The sequence below is a fragment of the Melospiza melodia genome, unplaced genomic scaffold (assembly GCF_035770615.1).
Source record: "Melospiza melodia melodia isolate bMelMel2 unplaced genomic scaffold, bMelMel2.pri scaffold_194, whole genome shotgun sequence".
NCBI lineage: Eukaryota > Metazoa > Chordata > Aves > Passeriformes > Passerellidae > Melospiza > Melospiza melodia.
Window position 1 is genome coordinate 104,829 of NW_026948534.1, and position 17,354 is coordinate 122,182.

Sequence of the window (17,354 nt, forward strand, 5' to 3'; positions counted from 1 at the left end):
GATGTGCCCAGGGGATCCATTTGGGATCTGCGATCCATCCAGGGGGTCCAGGATGTGCCCAGGGGATCCATTTGGGATCTGGGATCCATTTGGGATCTGGGATCCATCCAGGGGGTCCAGGATGCGTCCAGGGGATCCATTTGGGGTCCAGGGGATCCATTTGGGGTCCAGGATGTGCCCAGGGGATCCATTTGGGCTCCAGGGGATCCATTTGGGGCTCCAGGATGTGTCCAGGGGACCCATTTGGGATCTGGGATCCATTTGGGGTCCAGGGGATCCATTTGGGCTCCAGGATGTGTCCAGGGGATCCATTTGGGGTCCAGGGGATCCATTTGGGCTCCAGGACGTGTTCATGGGTCCACGGGGTCCAGGATCCATCCAGAGGATCCGTTTGGGGCCTGGGATCCACCTGGAGGATCCGTTTGAGGTCCCTGATCCATTTGGGGACTCCAGGATCTGTCCAGGGGACCCATTTGGGATCTGGGATCCACTCAGGGGTCCAGGATCTGTCCAGGGTTCCAGAGGGGTCTGGGATCCATTTGGGGACTCCAGGATCCATCCAGGGGATCCATCTGGGATCCGGAATCTGTCCAGGGTTCCAGAGGGGTCTGGGATCCATTCGGGGACGCCAGGATCCGTCCAGGGGATCCATCTGGGATCCGGGACCCACCCAGGGGATCCAGGATCAGTCTGAGGGGTCTGGGATCCGTCCAGGGGATCCATTTGGGGTCCGAAATCTGTCCAGGGGTCCAGGGGGATCCAGGATCGGTCCAGAGGGTCCAGGATCCACCCAGGGGGTCCATTTGGGGTCCAGGATCCACCCAGGGGATCCAGGATCAGTCTGGGGGCCCAGAGGGGTCCGAGATCTGTGCAGGGGATCCATTTGGGATCCAGGATCCACCCAGGGGATCCATGTGGGGTCCAGGATCCATCCAGGGCATCCATGTGGGGTCCAGGATCCATCCAGGGGATCCAGAATCCGTCTGGGGCCCAGAGGGGTCCGAGATCTGTCCAGGGGATCCATTTGGGATCCAGGATCCATCCAGAGGATCCATGTGGGGTCCAGGATCCACCCAGGGGATCCATTTGGGGTCCAGAATCCATCCAGGGGATCCATTTGGGGTCCAGGATCCACCCAGGGGATCCATTTGGGGTCCAGGATCCACCCAGGGGATCCATGTGGGGTCCAGGATCAATCTGGGGCTCCAGGATTTGTTCGGGGGGCTCCATTTGAGATCTGGGATCCATCCAGGGGGTCCAGACTCATCTGGGGTCTGGGATCCACCCAGGGGCTCCATTTGGGGTCCGGGATCTGTCCGGGGGATCCACTCGGGAACCGGGATCCATCCGGGGCTCCAGGGGGGTCTGGGACCCATTTGGGGTCTGGGATCCGTCCAAGGGGGTCCAGGATCCATCCAGGGGATCCATTTGGGATCCAGGATCCACCTGGAGGTTTGGGATCCGCTCAGGGGCTCTGGGATCCCTCCGAGGGGCCCAGGGGGATCCGGGATCCGCTCGGGGGGTCCAGGATCCATCCAGGGAATCCGGAGAGCTCTGGAATCAACCTGGGGGGCTCTGGGATCCATCCAGGAGGGGTTCAGAGCCCGGGATCCACCCGGGGATCTGAGATCCATCCAGAGAGGTCCAGGATCCACTTGGGAGGAGTCCAGAGGGATCTGGGACCCATCCTGCGAGTCCAGAGGGGTCCAGGGTCCATTGGAAGAGTCCGGGATCCGTTTGGGGGTTCTGGGATCCACCCAGGGAGTCCATTTGGGGTCTGGGATCCATCCAGAGAGCCCAGGATCCATTTGGGGGGGTCCAGGGGGATCTGGGACCCATCCAGAAGGCCCAGAGGGATCTCAGATCCATTTGGTGGGTCCGGAGAGATCCAGGATCCACCCGGTGAGTCCAGGGGGGTCCAGAATCCATTTGAAGAGTCCAGGATGCATTTGGGGGGCCCAGGATCCATTTGGGGAGTCCAGGGTCTCTCCAGGGGGATCTGGGATCCATTCAGGGGGATCTGGGATCCGTTTGGGGAGTCCAGGATCTATCCAGGGGGATCTGGGATCCATTCAGGGGGATCTGGGATCCATTTGGGGTGTCCAGGGGGATCCGGTCACACCCTTGTTGGTCCCACGGCATCCAGGAGGGAATCGGGCCTGGGATCTGTCCCTGTCCTGGAATTGTCCGTGTCCCATTGTCCAGCCGTGTCCTGGGATCTGTCCCTGTCCTGGAATTGTCCCTGTCCCATTGTCCAGCCGTGTCCTGGGAGTGTCCCTGTCCTGGGACCTGGCTGTCCAGTGTCCAGCTGTGTCCCTGTGCCTGCCCCTGCCCCTGTCCAGCTGTGTCCCTGTGCCTGTCCTGGCCATGTCCAGCACTGTCCTGGGATCTGGCCGTGTCCCAGGATTTGGCCGTGTCCAGTGTCCAGCTGTGTCCCTGTCCCTGTCCTGGGATCTGGCTGTCATGTCCAGCAGTGTCCCTGTCCCTGTCCCGGCTGTGTCCAGTGTCCAGCTGTGTTGTGTCCAGCTGTGTCCTTGTCCCTGTCCAGTGTCCAGCAGTGTCCCTGTCCCAGGATCTGTCCCTGCTCTGGGCTCCGGCTGTTGTGTCCAGCAGTGTCCTTGTTCCCTGTCCAGTGTCCAGCTGTGTCCCTGTCCCGTGTCCAGCTGTGTTGTGTCCAGCTGTGTCCCTGTCCCGTGTCCAGTGTCCAGCTGTGTCCCCATCCCTGTCCCTGTCCTGGCCATGTCCAGTGTCCCTGTCCCTGTCCAGTGTCCAGCCGTGTCCCTGTCCCTGCTCTGGGATCTGTCCCTGTTGTGTCCAGCAGTGTCCCTGTCCCTGTCCTGGAACTGTCCCTGTCTCAGTGTCTGGTTGTGTCCAGTGTCCAGCAGTGTCCTGGGGTCTGGCTGTGTCCAGTGTCCAGCAGTGTCCTGGGGTCTGGCTGTGTCCAGCAGTGTCCTGGGGTCTGGCTGTGTCCAGTGTCCAGCAGTGTCCTGGGGTCTGGCTGTGTCCAGCAATGTCCTGGGGTCTGGCTGTGTCCAATGTCCAGCAATGTCCTGGGGTCTGGCTGTGTCCAATGTCCAGCTGTGTCCTGGGGTCTGGCTGTGTCCAGTGTCCAGCTGTGTCCTGGGGTCTGGCTGTGTCCAATGTCCAGCAGTGTCCTGGGGTCTGGCTGTGTCCAGCAGTGTCCTGGGGTCTGGCTGTGTCCAGCAATGCCCTGGGGTCTGGCTGTGTCCAGCAATGCCCTGGGGTCTGGCTGTGTCCAGTGTCCAGCAGTGTCCCAGCACTGTCCCTGTTCAGGGATCTGTCCCTGTCCCAGCACTGTCCTGGCTGTATCCCTGGACTGTCCCTGTCCTTTTCCCTGTCCCAGGTGTGTCCCTGTCCCTGTCCCTGTCCCACGTGTGTCCCTGTCCCAGGTGTGTCCCTGTCCCTGTCCCTGTCCCAGGTGTGTTCCTGTCCCTGTCCCAGGTGTGTCCCTGTCCCTGTCCCTGTCCCTGTCCCTGTCCTACGTGTGTCCCTGTCCCAGGTGTGTCTCTGTTCCTGTCCCTGTCCCTGTCCCTGTCCCAGGTGTGTCCCTGTCCCAGGTGTGTCCCTGTCCCCATCCCTGTCCCTGTCCCAGGTGTGTCCCTGTCCCACGTGTGTCCCTGTCCCCGTCCCTGTCCCTGTCTCTGTCCCAGGTGTGTCCCTGTCCCTGTCCCAGGTTTGTCCCCGTCCCTGTCCCAGGTGTGTCCCCGTCCCTGTCCCTGTCTCTGTCCCAGGTGTGTCCCTGTCCCCGTCCCAGGTGTGTCCCCGTCCCTGTCCCCACTCCTGTCCCAGATGTGACCCCAACCCGGGATCCAACGGTGTCCCAGATCCAGCTGTGCCCTGGGATTGTCCCTGTGCCAGGTGTGTCCCCATCCTTGTCCCTTCTTCCTGTGCCAGATGTGTCCCCATCCCTGTGCCAGGTGTGTCCCCATCCTTGTCCCTGTCCCCATCCTGGGATCCATCCCTGTCCCAGGTGTGTCCCTGTCCCTGTGCCAGGTGTGTCCCCATCCTTGTCCCTTCTTCCTGTGCCAGATGTGTCCCCATCCCAGGCGTGTCCCCATCCTTGTCCCTGTCCCCATCCTGGGATCCATCCCTGTCCCAGGTGTGTCCCTGTCCCTGTGCCAGGTGTGTCCCCATCCTTGTCCCTGTCCCCATTCCAGGAGTGTCCCCATCCCTGTCCCAGGTGTGTCCCCATCCTTGTCCCTGTCCCCATCCTGGGATCCATCCCTGTCCCTGTCCCAGGTGTGTCCCTGTCCCTGTCCCTGTCCCCATCCCAGGTGTGTCCCCATCCCTGGTCCCTGTCCCCATCCTGGGATCCATCCCTGTCCCTGTCCCTGTCCCTTGTCCCTGTCCCTGTCCCAGGTGTGTCCCCATCCTTGTCCCTGTCCCCATCCTGGGATCCATCCCTGACCCTGCCCCTTGTCCCTGTCCCCATCCTGGGATCTGTCCCTGTCCCTGTCCCTGTCCCTGTCCCTGTCCCCTCTGTCCCTGTCCTGGGATCTCTCCATGTGTGGGATCAGCCTGGCCAGGGCTGTCCCTTGGTGTCCCCTGGGTGTCACAGGTGTCCCCCAGTGTCCCCTGGGTGTCTCTTGGAGCCTTTTGGGTGTCTCTCAGTGTCCCTCGGTGTTCCCTGGATGTCCCTCGGTGTCCCCTGAATGTCCCTCGGGTGTCCCCTGGCTGTCCCTTAGGTGTCACACTTGTCCCTCAGTGTCCCCTCAGTGTCCTTGGTGTCCCTCAGTGTCCCCTGGCTGTCCCTTAGGTGTCACACTTGTCCCTCAGTGTCCCCTCCTTGTCACAGGTGTCCCCTCAGTGTCCTTGGTGTCCCTCAGTGTCCCCTGGTGTCCCCAAAGTGCCACAGGGACCCGAGACGTCCCCCAGGTGCCACAGGACCTGCAGGTGTCCCATTGTCCCCTGGCCTGTCCCCAGTGTCCCTGTGGGTCCCTGGGTGTCACCTTAGGCTGTCCCCTGGGTGTCACGGTGCCGTCGGTGCCACCTCACTCTCGCTGTCCCCGGTGTCCCCGGTGTCCCCAATGTCCCCTGGGTGTCACGGTGCCGTCGGTGCCACCTCACTCTCGCTGTCCCCGGTGTCCCCGGTGTCCCCTGGGTGTCACGGTGCCGTCGGTGCCACCTCACTCTCGCTGTCGCTGCTGTCCCCAGTGTCCCCAATGTCCCCTGGGTGTCACGGTGCCGTCGGTGCCACCTCGGGCTCGCTGTCGCTGCTGTCCCCGGTGTCCCCAATGTCCCCTGGGTGTCACGGTGCCGTCGGTGCCACTTGGTCTCGCTGTCACTGCTGTCCCCAGTGTCCCCGGTGTCCCCGGTGTCCCCTGGGTGTCACGGTGCTGTCGGTGCCACGTCGGGCTCGCTGTCACTGCCGTCCCCGGTGTCCCCAATGTCCCCAATGTCCCCTGGGTGTCACGGTGCCGTTGGTGCCACCTCGGGCTCGCTGTCGCTGCTGTCCCCGGTGTCCCCAATGTCCCCAATGTCCCCTGGGTGTCACGGTGCCGTCGGTGCCACCTCGGGCTTGCTGTCGCTGCTGTCCCCAGTGTCCCTGGTGTCCCCAATGTCCCCTATGTGTCACGGTGCCGTCGGTGCCACCTCACTCTCGCTGTCGCTGCTGTCCCCGGTGTCCCCGGTGTCGCCGGTGTCCCCCGGGGTCAGGGCGAAGGGCGGCGGTGGCAGCTCCTCGTCCGAGGAGCCCAGCGAGTCCTCGTCCCCCAGGGGCGTCCCCAGGGCCACCGCGCCGAAGGACAGCGGCCCCCGCAGCAGCCGGATCTGGGACAGGGACAGGGACAGGGACAGGGGACAGTGGGGACAGGGACAGGGACAGGGACAGGGACAGGGGACAGTGGGGACAGGGACAGGGACAGGGACAGGGGACAGGGACAGGGAGGGGACAGTGGGGACAGGGACAGGGACAGGGACAGGGGACAGGGAGGGGACAGTGGGGACAGGGACAGGGACAGGGACAGGGACAGGGACAGGGACAGGGAGGGGACAGTGGGGACAGGGACAGGGACAGGGAGGGGACAGGGACAGGGACAGGGACAGGGAGGGGACAGGGACAGGGACAGGCATGGGAAAGGACAGGGGACGGTGAGGGACAAGAGGGGACAGTGAGGGACAGAGAGGGGACAGGGACAGGGGACAGTGAGGAGACAGGGGACAGTGGGGACAAGGATTAGCAGGGGACAGCCAGGGGACAGCAGGGGAGACAGAGAGGGGACAGCAGGGGACAGGGGACAGTGGGGACAGAGGGGGGATAGGGGACAGTGGGGACAGCAGGGGACAGTGGGGACAGGGGATAGAGAGGGGACAGGGACAGGGGACAGTGGGGACAAGGATTAGCAGGGGACAGCCAGGGGACAGCAGGGACAGGGAGGGGACAGCAGGGGACAGGGGACAGTGGGGACAGAGGGGGGACAGCAGGGACAGGGAGGGGACAGCAGGGACAGGGGATAGAGAGGGGACAGAGAGGGGAGGGGACAAGGGACAGGGAGTGGACAGCGAGGGGACAAGGACGGGAATGGGGACAGGGACAGGGACAGGAGGGGACAGGGACAGGAGGGGACAGGGACAGGGACAGGGACAGGAAGGGACAGGACAGGGGACAGGAGGGGACAAAGGCCAACAGAGAAGGGCAGGAGGGAGGACACAGGGGGAACACGCAGTCACCAGCTGTCCCCAGGCCGTGTGGCACTGAGGGACACGGCGGGTGGCACTGAGGGGACATCGCCAGTGGCGCTGGCAATGCCACCAGTGGCACTGAGGGGACATGTCCGGTGGCACCTGGAGATGTCACCGGTGGCACTGGGGCCAGACTGGAGGGGTCCCCCAGGATCTGTGGGTGCCACCTGGGTGTCCCCAACCCCTGTCACACTCCCCCAGCCCCCCCGGGTGCCACATGGGTGTCCCCCCACGTCCCTGGCCCCCAGTGTCCCCAGTGATGTCCCCAACTCCCCAACACCCCAGATGTCCCCAATGTCCCCATTGGTGTCCCCAGTGTCCCCATTGGTGTCCCCAGTGTCCCACCTCGGCCTTGAGCTGCCGGATGTGGCCCTGCAGGTGCCGGATGTACTGCGCCCCCAATGTCCCCAATATCCCTGATGTCCCCAATGCCCCCAATGTCCCCAATGTCCCCAATGTCCCCAGTGATGTCCCCACTGGTGTCCCCAGTGTCCCCAGATGTCCCCAATGTCCCACCTCGGCCTTGAGCTGCCGGATGTGGCCCTGCAGGTGCCGGATGTACTGCGCCGTGTCCGTGTGCTCCAGCTGCCCCTGCAGCCGCCCCTCCTCACGCTGGGGACGGTAAAGGGACACCGAGGGGACACCGAGGGGACACTGAGGGGACACTGCGGCCACCTGGCCCCTCCTGTGTCCCCCATGTCCCCTCCATATCCCCATGTCCTTCATGTCCACCCCCGTGTCCCTCAACTCCTCCATGTCCCCTCCATGTCCCACCCATGTCCCCTCCATGTCCCCACCATCCCCATGTCCCCACACTCCTGTGTCCCCATGTCCTCATGTCCCCATGTCCTACCCATGTCCCACCCATGTCCCCTCCATGTCCCCACCATCCCCATGTCCCCACACTCCTCTGTGTCCCCATGTCCTCATGTCCCCATGTCCCCATGTCCCACCCATGTCCCACCCATGTCCCCACCATCCCCATGTCCCCACACTCCTCTGTGTCCCCATGTCCCCATGTCCCACCCATGTCCCCCCGTCCCCTCCACATCCCTGTATCCCCCATCCCCTCCAGGCCCCCCATGTCCCACTCATGTCCCCGTGTCCCCTCCATATCCCCATGTCCTTCATGTCCACCATGTCCCCGTGTCCCCCAAATCCTCCATGTCCCCCATGTCCCACCCATGTCCCCTCCGTGACCCCACCATCCCCATGTCCCCACACTCCTCTGTGTCCCCATGTCCCCATGTCCCCTCCATGTCCCCCTGTCCCCTCCACATCCCTGTATCCCCCATCCCCCCCATGTCCCCCACGTCCCACTCATGTCCCCGTGTCCCCTCCATGTCCCCATGTCCTTCATGTCCACCATGTCCCCGTGTCCCCCAACTCCTCCATGTCCCCTCCATGTCCCCCATGTCCCACCCATGTCCCCTCCGTGACCCCACCATCCCCATGTCCCCATACTCCTGTGTCCCCATGTCCCCTCCATGTCCTACCCATGTCCCCTCCATGACCCCAGCATCCCCATGTCCCCACATTCCTCTGTGTCCCCATGTCCCCTCCATGTCCCCATGTCCTTCCTCCACTCCATGTCCTCCATGTCCCCAGTGTCCCTGATGTCCCCAGTGCCCCCATGTTCCCCCCATGTCCCCTCCATGTCCCCATGTCCTTCCTCCACTCCATGTCCTCCATGTCCCCAGTGTCCCTGATGTCCCCATCTCCCCCCATGTCCCCATGTCCGCCTGACGTCACCCACAATCCCCTCCATGTCCCCAATGTCCCCCATGTCCGCCTGATGTCCCCCATGTCCCAATGTCCCAATGTCCCCAGTGTCCCCCATCCCCTTCGTGTCTCTGATGTCCCCACTGTCCCCAATGTCCCTGATGTCCCCATACCCCCGTGTCCCTCATGCCCCCATGTCTCCTCCATATCCCCGCTGTCCCCAGTGTCCCCACTGTCCCCATGTCCCTTATGTCCCCAGTGTCCCCAATGCCCCCAGCGTCCCAATGTCTGCATTGTCCCCGCTGTCCCCAATGTCCCCATGTCCCTTATGTCCCCAGTGTCTCCACTGTCCCCAATGTCCCCAGCGTCCCAATGTCTGCATTGTCCCCGCTGTCCCCAATGTCCCCTGATGTTCCCATGTCCCCCCAGCGTCTCCAATGTCCCCACATCCCTCACATCCCCCAATGTCCCCATGTCCCCACATCCCCCCATGTCCCCATTGTCCCCAGTGTCCCCCCGATGTCCCCTCGGTGTCCCCGTACCTGGATCTCCAGCTCGGCCACGCGCTGCCTCATCTCGGCCAGGGCGGCCATGCTGTCGGCCTCGCGCAGCCGCACGGCCATCACCTCCTCCTTGCTCTGGGGACAGCGTGGGGACACCATGGGGACACCATGGGGACACCCCCAGGGACACCCGGGGACAGCCCTGCCACCGTGGGGAGGCCATCACCTCCTCCTTGCTCTGGGGACAGCGTGGGGACACCATGGGGACACCATGAGGACAGCCCCTGGGGACAGCCCTGCCACCGTGGGGAGGCCATCACCTCCTCCTTGCTCTGGGGACAGCGTGGGGACACCATGGGGACACCCGGGGACAGCCCCTGGGGACAGCCCTGCCACCGTGGGGAGGCCATCACCTCCTCCTTGCTCTGGGGACAGCGTGGGGACACCATGGGGACACCATGGGGACACCCCCAGGGACACCCAGGGACAGCCCTGCCACCGTGGGGAGGCCACCACCTCCTCCCTGCTCTGGGGACAGCGTGGGGACACCATGGGGACACCATGGGGACACCCCCAGGGACACCCAGGGACAGCCCTGCCACCGTGGGGAGGCCACCACCTCCTCCCTGCTCTGGGGACAGCGTGGGGACACCATGGGGACACCCCCAGGGACACCCAGGGACAGCCCTGCCACCGTGGGGAGGCCACCACCTCCTCCCTGCTCTGGGGACAGCGTGGGGACACCATGGGGACACCATGGGGACACCCCCAGGGACACCCGGGGACAGCCCTGCCACCGTGGGGAGGCCATCACCTCCTCCCTGCTCTGGGGACAGCATGGGGACACCATGGGGACAGCCCTGCCACCGGGGACAGCGTGGGGACACGCAGGGACACCCACAGGACAGCCCTGCCACCCGCAGGGACACTGTGGGGACACCCCAGGGACACTGCAGGGACACTCAGGGACAGCCCTGGGACAAGTCTGCCACTGGGGACACCCCTAGGGACACCGTGGGGACACCCAGGGACAGCCCTGCCACTGGGGACACCCCTAGGGACACCATGGGGACACTCAGGGACAGCCCCGGGACAGCTCTGTCACCGTGGGGACACTGCAGGGACACCCAGGGACAGCCCTGGGACAGCTCTGCCACCGTGGGGACACTGCAGGGACACCGTGGGGACACCCAGGGACAGCCCTGCCACTGTGGGGACACCCCCAGGGACGCTGCAGGGACACCCAGGGACAGCCCTGGGACAGCTCTGCCACCGTGGGGACACTGCAGGGACACCGTGGGGACACCCTGGGACACCGTGGGGACACCCAGGGACAGCCCCGGGACAGCTCTGTCATCGGGGACACTGCAGGGACACCCCAGGGACAGCCCTGCCACCACTCGGGACACCACAACGACACCCAGGGACACCCCAGGGACATTCGGGGACACTCAGGGACAGTGGGGACATCCCCGTGTGCATCCCAAAGGTCCCCGAGTGTCCCCAATGTCCCAAACACCCCCAATGTCCCTGATATGTCTGATGTCCCCGGTGTCCCTGCTGTCCCCAGTGTCCCCAACAGCCCCGATGTCCCCGATGGTGTTCCCAATGTCCTGAATGTCCCCCGATGTCCCCAATGTCCCCAAGTGTCCCTCAATGTCCCCAATACACTCAATGTCCCAAATGTCCCCAGTGTCCCCAATGCTCTCAATGTCCCCAATGTCCCCAATGTCCCCACCTTGCGCTGTGCCTCAGCGTGTTTCCGGTGTCCCCATTGCTGTCCCCAATGTCCCCAATGATGTCCCCAATGTCCCCAGTGTCCCCAATGATGTCGCCAATCATTGTCCCCAATGCTGTCCCCAGTGTCCCCATTGTCTCCAATCATTGTCCCCACCTTGCACTGCGCCTCCGCGTGTTTCCGGTGTCCCCAGTGATGTCCCCAGTGTCCCCAATGATGTCCCCAATGTCTCCAATGTCCCCAGTGTCCCCAGTGTCCCCAGTGCTGTCCCCACCTTGCCCTGCGCCTCCGCGTGTTTCTGGTGTCCCCAATGTCCCCAGTGATGTCCCCAATCATTGTCCCCATTGCTGTCCCCAATGATGTCCCCAATGTCCCCAGTGTCCCCAATGATGTCCCCAGTGTCCCCATTGTCCCCAATCATTGTCCCCACCTTGCACTGTGCCTCCGCGTGTCCCCGGTGTCCCCAGTGTCCCCAGTGATGTCCCCAGTGCTGTCCCCACCTTGCACTGCGCCTCCGCGTGTTTCCGGTGTCCCCAGTGTCCCCAATGGTGTCCCCAATGATGTCCCCAATGCTGTCCCCAGTGTCCCCAATGTCCCCAGTAATTGTCCTCAGTGTCCCCAATGTCCCCGGTCATTGTCCCCACCTTGCACTGCGCCTCCGCGTGTTTCCGGTGTCCCCAATGTCCCCAATGGTGTCCCCAATGTCCCCAATGTCCCCAGTGTCCCCAATGTCCCCAGTCACTGTCCCCACCTTGCACTGCGCCTCCGCGTGTTTCCGGTGTCCCCAGTGCTGTCCCCAGTGTCCCCAATGGTGTCCCCAATGATGTCCCCAGTGCTGTCCCCAGTGTCCCCAATGTCCCCGGTCACTGTCCCCACCTTGCACTGCGCCTCCGCGTGTTTCCGGTGTCCCCAGTGCTGTCCCCAGTGATGTCCCCAGTCATTGTCCCCAGTGTCCCCAATGTCCCCAATGTCCCCAGTGTCCCCAATCACTGTCCCCACCTTGCACTGCGCCTCCGCGTGTTTCCGGTGGCTCTCGCTCAGCTGCGCCTGCAGCCCCTGGCTCTGGGCGGCCGCGGCGCGGAGCTGCTCCCGCAGCCCGGCACAGGCCTGCTCGGCACGGCCCAGCACCGACCGCTGGATACGGCCCTGAAACCGGGATAGAACCGGGATAAACCTGGGATTGATCTGGGATAGACCCGGGATTAACCTGGGATAAACCCAGCCCTGCTCCTGCAGCCCGGCACAGGCCTGCTCGGCACGGCCCAGCACCGACCGCTGGATACGGCCCTGAACCGGGATAGAACTGGGATTAACCCGGGATTGATCCGGGATTAACCTGGGATAGACCCGGGATTAACCTGGGATAGACCCGGGATTAACCTGGGATAAACCCAGCCCTGCTCCTGCAGCCCGGCACAGGCCTGCTCGGCACGGCCCAGCACCGACCGCTGGATACGGCCCTGAACCGGGATAGAACTGGGATTAACCCGGGATTGATCCGGGATTAACCTGGGATAGACCCGGGATTAACCTGGGATAGACCCGGGATTAACCTGGGATAAACCCAGCCCTGCTCCTGCAGCCCGGCACAGGCCTGCTCGGCACGGCCCAGCACCGACCGCTGGATACGGCCCTGAACCGGGATAGAACTGGGATTAACCCGGGATTGATCCGGGATTAACCTGGGATAGACCCGGGATTAACCTGGGATAGACCCGGGATTAACCTGGGATAAACCCAGCCCTGCTCCCGCAGCCCGGCACAGGCCTGCTCAGCATGGCCCAGCAACGACCGCTGGATACGGCCCTGAAACCGAGAATAACCCGGGACTGAACCGGGATAAACCTGGGATTGATCTGGGATAGACCCGGCACCAACCCAGCCCTGCTCCCGCAGCCCGGCACAGGCCTGCTCGGCACGGCCCAGCACCGACCGCTGGATACGGCCCTGAAACCGGGATAGAACTGGGATTAACCCGGGATAAACCTGGGATTGATCTGGGATTAACCGGGATAGACCCGGCACTAACCCAGCCCTGCTCCCGCAGCCCGGCACAGGCCTGCTCGGCACGGCCCAGCACCGACCGCTGGATACGGCCCTGAAACCGAGAATAACCCGGGATAAACCCGGGATAAACCTGGGATAGACCCGGGATAGACCCGGCACCAACCCAGCCCTGCTCCCTGCTCGGCACGGCCCAGCACCAACCGCTGGATCCAACCCTAAACCGGGATAAACCTGGGATTAACCCGGGATAAACCTGGGATTAACCCGGGATAGACCCAGGATTAATTTGGGATTAACCAGGATAAACCCGGGATTAAACCAGATAAACCTGGGATGAATCCATCAAAATCCCGGGATAAACACAAAGTTAATCTGGGATTAACCTGGGATAAACCCGGGACAAACCCGAGACAAACCCTGGTCCCTGCTCTCCCAGTGCTCCCAGTTCAGTTCCCAGTATCCCCAGTGCTCCCACTTTGGTACCTGTGTCCCACCTGTGTCTCACCTGTGTCTCCAGGTGCAGCACCCTCTGTCCCAGTCCATCCCAGTCCATCCCAGTTTGTCCCAGTTTGTCCCAGTCCCTCCCAGTCCATCCCAGTCCCTCACCTGTGTCTCCAGGTGCAGCACGCGCTGTCTCAGCACCCTCAGCCCCATTCCCAGTTTGTCCCAGTTTGTCCCAGTTTGTCCCAGTTTGGTACCTGTGTCTCCAGGTGCAGCACGCGCTGTCCCAGCGCCCTCAGCCCCATTTCCAGTCCGTCCCAGTCCATCCCAGTCCATCCCAGTTTGTCCCAGTCCCTCCCAGTCTGTCCCAGTTTGGTACCTGTGTCTCCAGGTGCAGCACGCGCTGTCCCAGCGCCCTCAGCCCCATTCCCAGTTTGTCCCAGTCCGTCCCAGTCCATCCCAGTCTGTCCCAGTTTGGTACCTGTGTCTCCAGGTGCAGCACGCGCTGTCCTAGCGCCCTCAGCCCCATTCCCAGTTTGTCCCAGTTTGTCCCAGTTTGTCCCAGTCCCTCACCTGTGTCTCCAGGTGCAGCACGCGCTGTCCCAGCGCCCTCAGCCCCATTCCCAGTTTGTCCCAGTTTGTCCCAGTCCATCCCAGTCCGTCCCAGTCCATCCCAGTCCCTCCCAGTTTGTCCCAGTCCCTCACCTGTGTCTCCAGGTGCAGCACGCGCTGTCTCAGCGCCCTCAGCCCCATTCCCAGTTTGTCCCAGTTTGTCCCAGTTTGTCCCAGTTTGGTACCTGTGTCTCACCTGTGTCTCCAGGTGCAGCACGCGCTGTCCCAGTCCGTCCCAGGCAATCCCAGTTTGTCCCAGTCCATCCCAGTTTGGTACCTGTGTCTCCAGATGCAGCACGCGCTGTCCCAGCGCCCTCAGCCCCATTCCCAGTTTGTCCCAGTTTGTCCCAGTTTGGTACCTGTGTCTCACCTGTGTCTCCAGGTGCAGCACGCGCTGTCTCAGCGCCCTCAGCCCCATTCCCAGTTTGTCCCAGTCCATCCCAGTTTGTCCCAGTTTGGTACCTGTGTCTCCAGGTGCAGCACGCGCTGTCCCAGCGCCCTCAGCCCCATTCCCAGTCCCTCCCAGTTTGTCCCAGTCCGTCCCAGTCCCTCCCAGTCTGTCCCAGTTTGGTACCTGTGTCTCACCTGTGTCTCCAGGTGCAGCACGCGCTGTCTCAGCGCCCTCAGCCCCATTCCCAGTTTGTCCCAGTCCATCCCAGTTTGTCCCAGTCCCTCACCTGTGTCTCCAGGTGCAGCACGCGCTGTCTCAGCGCCCTCGGCTCCATTGCCAGTCCATCCCAGTCCACCCCGGTCTCTCCCAGTTTGTCCCAGTTTGTCCCAGTTTGCCCCAGTTTGGTACCTGTGTCTCACCTGTGTCTCCAGGTGCAGCACGCGCTGTCTCAGCGCCCTCAGCCCCATTCCCAGTTTGTCCCAGTCCATCCCAGTTTGTCCCAGTTTGGTACCCGTGTCTCCAGGTGCAGCACGCGCTGTCCCAGCGCCCTCAGCCCCATTCTCAGTTTGTCCCAGTCCATCCCAGTTTGTCCCAGTTTGGTACCTGTGTCTCCAGGTGCAGCACGCGCTGTCCCAGTCCCTCCCAGTTTGTCCCAGTCCCTCCCAGTCTGTCCCAGTTTGGTACCTGTGTCTCACCTGTGTCTCCAGGTGCAGCACGCGCTGTCTCAGCGCCCTCAGCCCCATTCCCAGTTTGTCCCAGTCCGTCCCAGTCCCTCCCAGTCCGTCCCAGTTTGGTACCTGTGTCTCACCTGTGTCTCCAGGTGCAGCACGCGCTGTCCCAGCGCCCTCAGCCCCATTCCCAGTTTGTCCCAGTCTGTCCCAGTTTGTCCCAGTCCCTCACCTGTGTCTCCAGGTGCAGCACGCGCTGTCTCAGCGCCCTCAGCCCCATTCCCAGTTTGTCCCAGTCTGTCCCAGTTTGTCCCAGTCCCTCACCTGTGTCTCCAGGTGCAGCACGCGCTGCCTCAGCGCCCTCAGCTCCGCCTGGGCCTGGCTCTCGCGGAGCTGCACCCCCAGCACGGCCTCGTGCAGCGCCCGCGGCTCCTGCCAGCGGCCCCCGCACACCTGGGGGGGACAGGGACACACCTGGTCAGGTGTGGGGACACCTGGGGACACCTGGGGACACCCTGGGACACACCTGGGGACACCCTGGGGACACCTGGGGACACCCCGGGACACACCTGGCCAGGTATGGGGACACCTGGGGACACCCCGGGACACACCTGCCCAGGTATAGGGGCACCTGGGGACACCCTGGGGACACCTGGCCAGGTATGGGGACACCTGGTCAGATACGGGGACACCCTGGGACACACCTGGCCAGGTATGGGGACACCTGGGGACACCCTGGGGACACCTGGGGCACCCTGGGACACACCTGGCCAGGTACGGGGACACCTGGGGACACCCTGGGACACACCTGGTCAGGTGTAGGGACACCTGGGGACACCTGGGGGACACCCTGGGACACACCTGGTCAGGTATGGGGACACCTGGGGACACCCCGGGACACACCTGCCCAGGTATAGGGGCACCTGGGGACACCTGGGGACCCACCCTGGGGACACCTGGTCAGGTACGGGGACACCTGGGGACACCCCGGGACACACCTGGCCAGGTATGGGGACACCTGGTCAGGTACGGGGACACCCTGGGACACACCTGGGCAGGTATGGGGACAGCTGGGGACACCCTGGGACACACCTGGCCAGGTATGGGGACACCTGGGGACACCCTGGGGACACCTGGGGACACCCTGGGACACACCTGGTCAGGTGTGGGGACACCTGCCCAGGTATAGGGGCACCTGGGGACACCTGGGGACACCCTGGGGACACCTGGTCAGGTATGGGGACACCTGGGGACATCTGGGGACAGCTGGGGACACCCTGGGACACACCTGGCCAGGTATGGGGACACCTGGGGACATCTGGGGACACACTTAGTCACAGCTGGGGACACACCTGGTCAGGTGTGGGGACACCTGGGGACAGCCAGGGACCCACCCTGGGGACACCTGGTCAGCCATGGGGACACTTGGGACACACCTGGTCTGGTGTGGGGACACCTGGGGGACACCTGGTCAGGTACGGGGACACCTGGGACAGCTGGGGACACCCTGGGACACACCTGGCCAGGTATGGGGACACCTGGGGACACCTGGTCAGATGGCACATGCCTTAGGGACACCTGGGGGACACCTGGGACACACCTGGTGAGGTAAGGGGACACACCTGGGGACACCTGGTCAGCTATGGGGACACCTGGGGACACCCTGGGACACACCTGGTCAGCTATGGGGACACCTGGGGACACCCTGGGACACACCTGGTCAGCTATGGGGACACCTGGGGACACCTGGGGGACACCCTGGGACACACCTGGTCAGGTATGGGGACACCTGGGGACACCCTGGGACACACCTGGTCAGGTATGGGGACACCTGGGGACACCCTGGGACACACCTGGTCAGCCATGGGGACACCTGGGGACACACCTGGTGAGGTAAGGGGACACACCTGATCAGGTATGGAGGCACCTGGGGACTCACCTGGGGACAGACAGGGACAGCTGGGACACCTGCCAGGTGTCCCCGATGTCCCCAGTGTCACTCGGGTGTCCCCGTGTCTCACCTGCCAGGTGTCCCCGATGTCCCCAATGTCCCCGCTGTCCCTGCTGTCCCTTCTCACCTGCCAGGTGTCCCTGATGTCCCCGATGTCCCCATGTCCCCGTGTCACACCTGCCAGATGTTCCCAGGGTCACTCAGGTGTCCCCGATGTCCAAGTGCCACACCTGCCAGGTGTCCCCAATGTTCCCAGGGTCCCTCAGATGTCCCCGATGTCCCAGTGCCTCACCTGCCAGGTGTCCCCGATGTCCCCAATGTCCCTCAGATGTCCCCGATGTCCCTGCTGTCCCTGTCTCACCTGCCAGGTGTCCCCAATGTCCCTCAGATGTCCCCGATGTCCCTGCTGTCCCTGTCTCACCTGCCAGGTGTCCCCGATGTCCCCAATGTCCCTCAGGTGTCCCCCATGTCCCTGTCTCACCTGCCAGGTGTCCCCGATGTCCCTCAGGTGTCCCCGTGTCACACCTGCCAGGTGTCCCCAATGTTCCCAGGGTCACTCAGGTGTCCCCGATGTCCCCAGTGTCCCTCAGGTGTCCCCAATGTCCCCAGTGTCCCCCGT

General features: G+C 63.7%; 2 protein-coding genes across 3 annotated transcripts in view; both read right to left on the reverse strand.

The window, feature by feature from the left end:
* Positions 1 to 2,010: 2,010 nt before the first annotated feature.
* On the reverse strand, positions 2,011 to 4,322 carry LOC134433535 (putative per-hexamer repeat protein 5). Of its 2 annotated transcripts, XM_063182363.1 has the most exons (3): positions 4,015 to 4,322; positions 3,753 to 3,879; positions 2,011 to 3,671 (listed from the first exon to the last, which is right to left on the reverse strand). In XM_063182363.1, exons 1-3 carry the CDS (start codon positions 4,288 to 4,290, stop codon positions 2,011 to 2,013), a joined length of 2,064 nt encoding a protein of 687 aa, XP_063038433.1. In that variant the 5' UTR covers positions 4,291 to 4,322. The 2 variants fall into 2 exon arrangements, with proteins under 2 accessions (XP_063038433.1, XP_063038435.1); XM_063182365.1 differs by lacking the exon at positions 4,015 to 4,322 and having other exon boundaries at positions 3,753 to 3,994.
* A 91-nt stretch (positions 4,323 to 4,413) lies between these two features.
* The window catches only part of LOC134433534 (EVI5-like protein), a gene marked incomplete at its 5' end in the record, with an annotated part of 53,195 nt that continues 40,254 nt past the window's right edge, over positions 4,414 to 17,354 (reverse strand). The window contains 5 exon segments of the mRNA XM_063182362.1: positions 4,414 to 5,790; positions 7,219 to 7,314; positions 8,967 to 9,062; positions 11,665 to 11,811; positions 15,109 to 15,237. Of these exon segments, the coding sequence (XP_063038432.1) occupies positions 5,593 to 5,790; positions 7,219 to 7,314; positions 8,967 to 9,062; positions 11,665 to 11,811; positions 15,109 to 15,237 (666 nt within the window).

Excerpts from the sequence above, each read along its gene's own strand:
- LOC134433535 (XM_063182363.1), bottom strand. The coding sequence starts at position 4,290 with ATGGGGACAGGGACAGGGACAGGGACACACCTGGGACAGGGACAGGGA. Across the intron at positions 3,880-4,014 it reads GGACAAGGATGGGGACACAC|CTGGCACAGGGACAATCCCA; the intron begins CTGGCACAGGGA and ends ATGGGGACACAC. Across the intron at positions 3,672-3,752 it reads GGACGGGGACAGGGACACAC|CTGGGACAGAGACAGGGACA; the intron begins CTGGGACAGAGA and ends ACAGGGACACAC.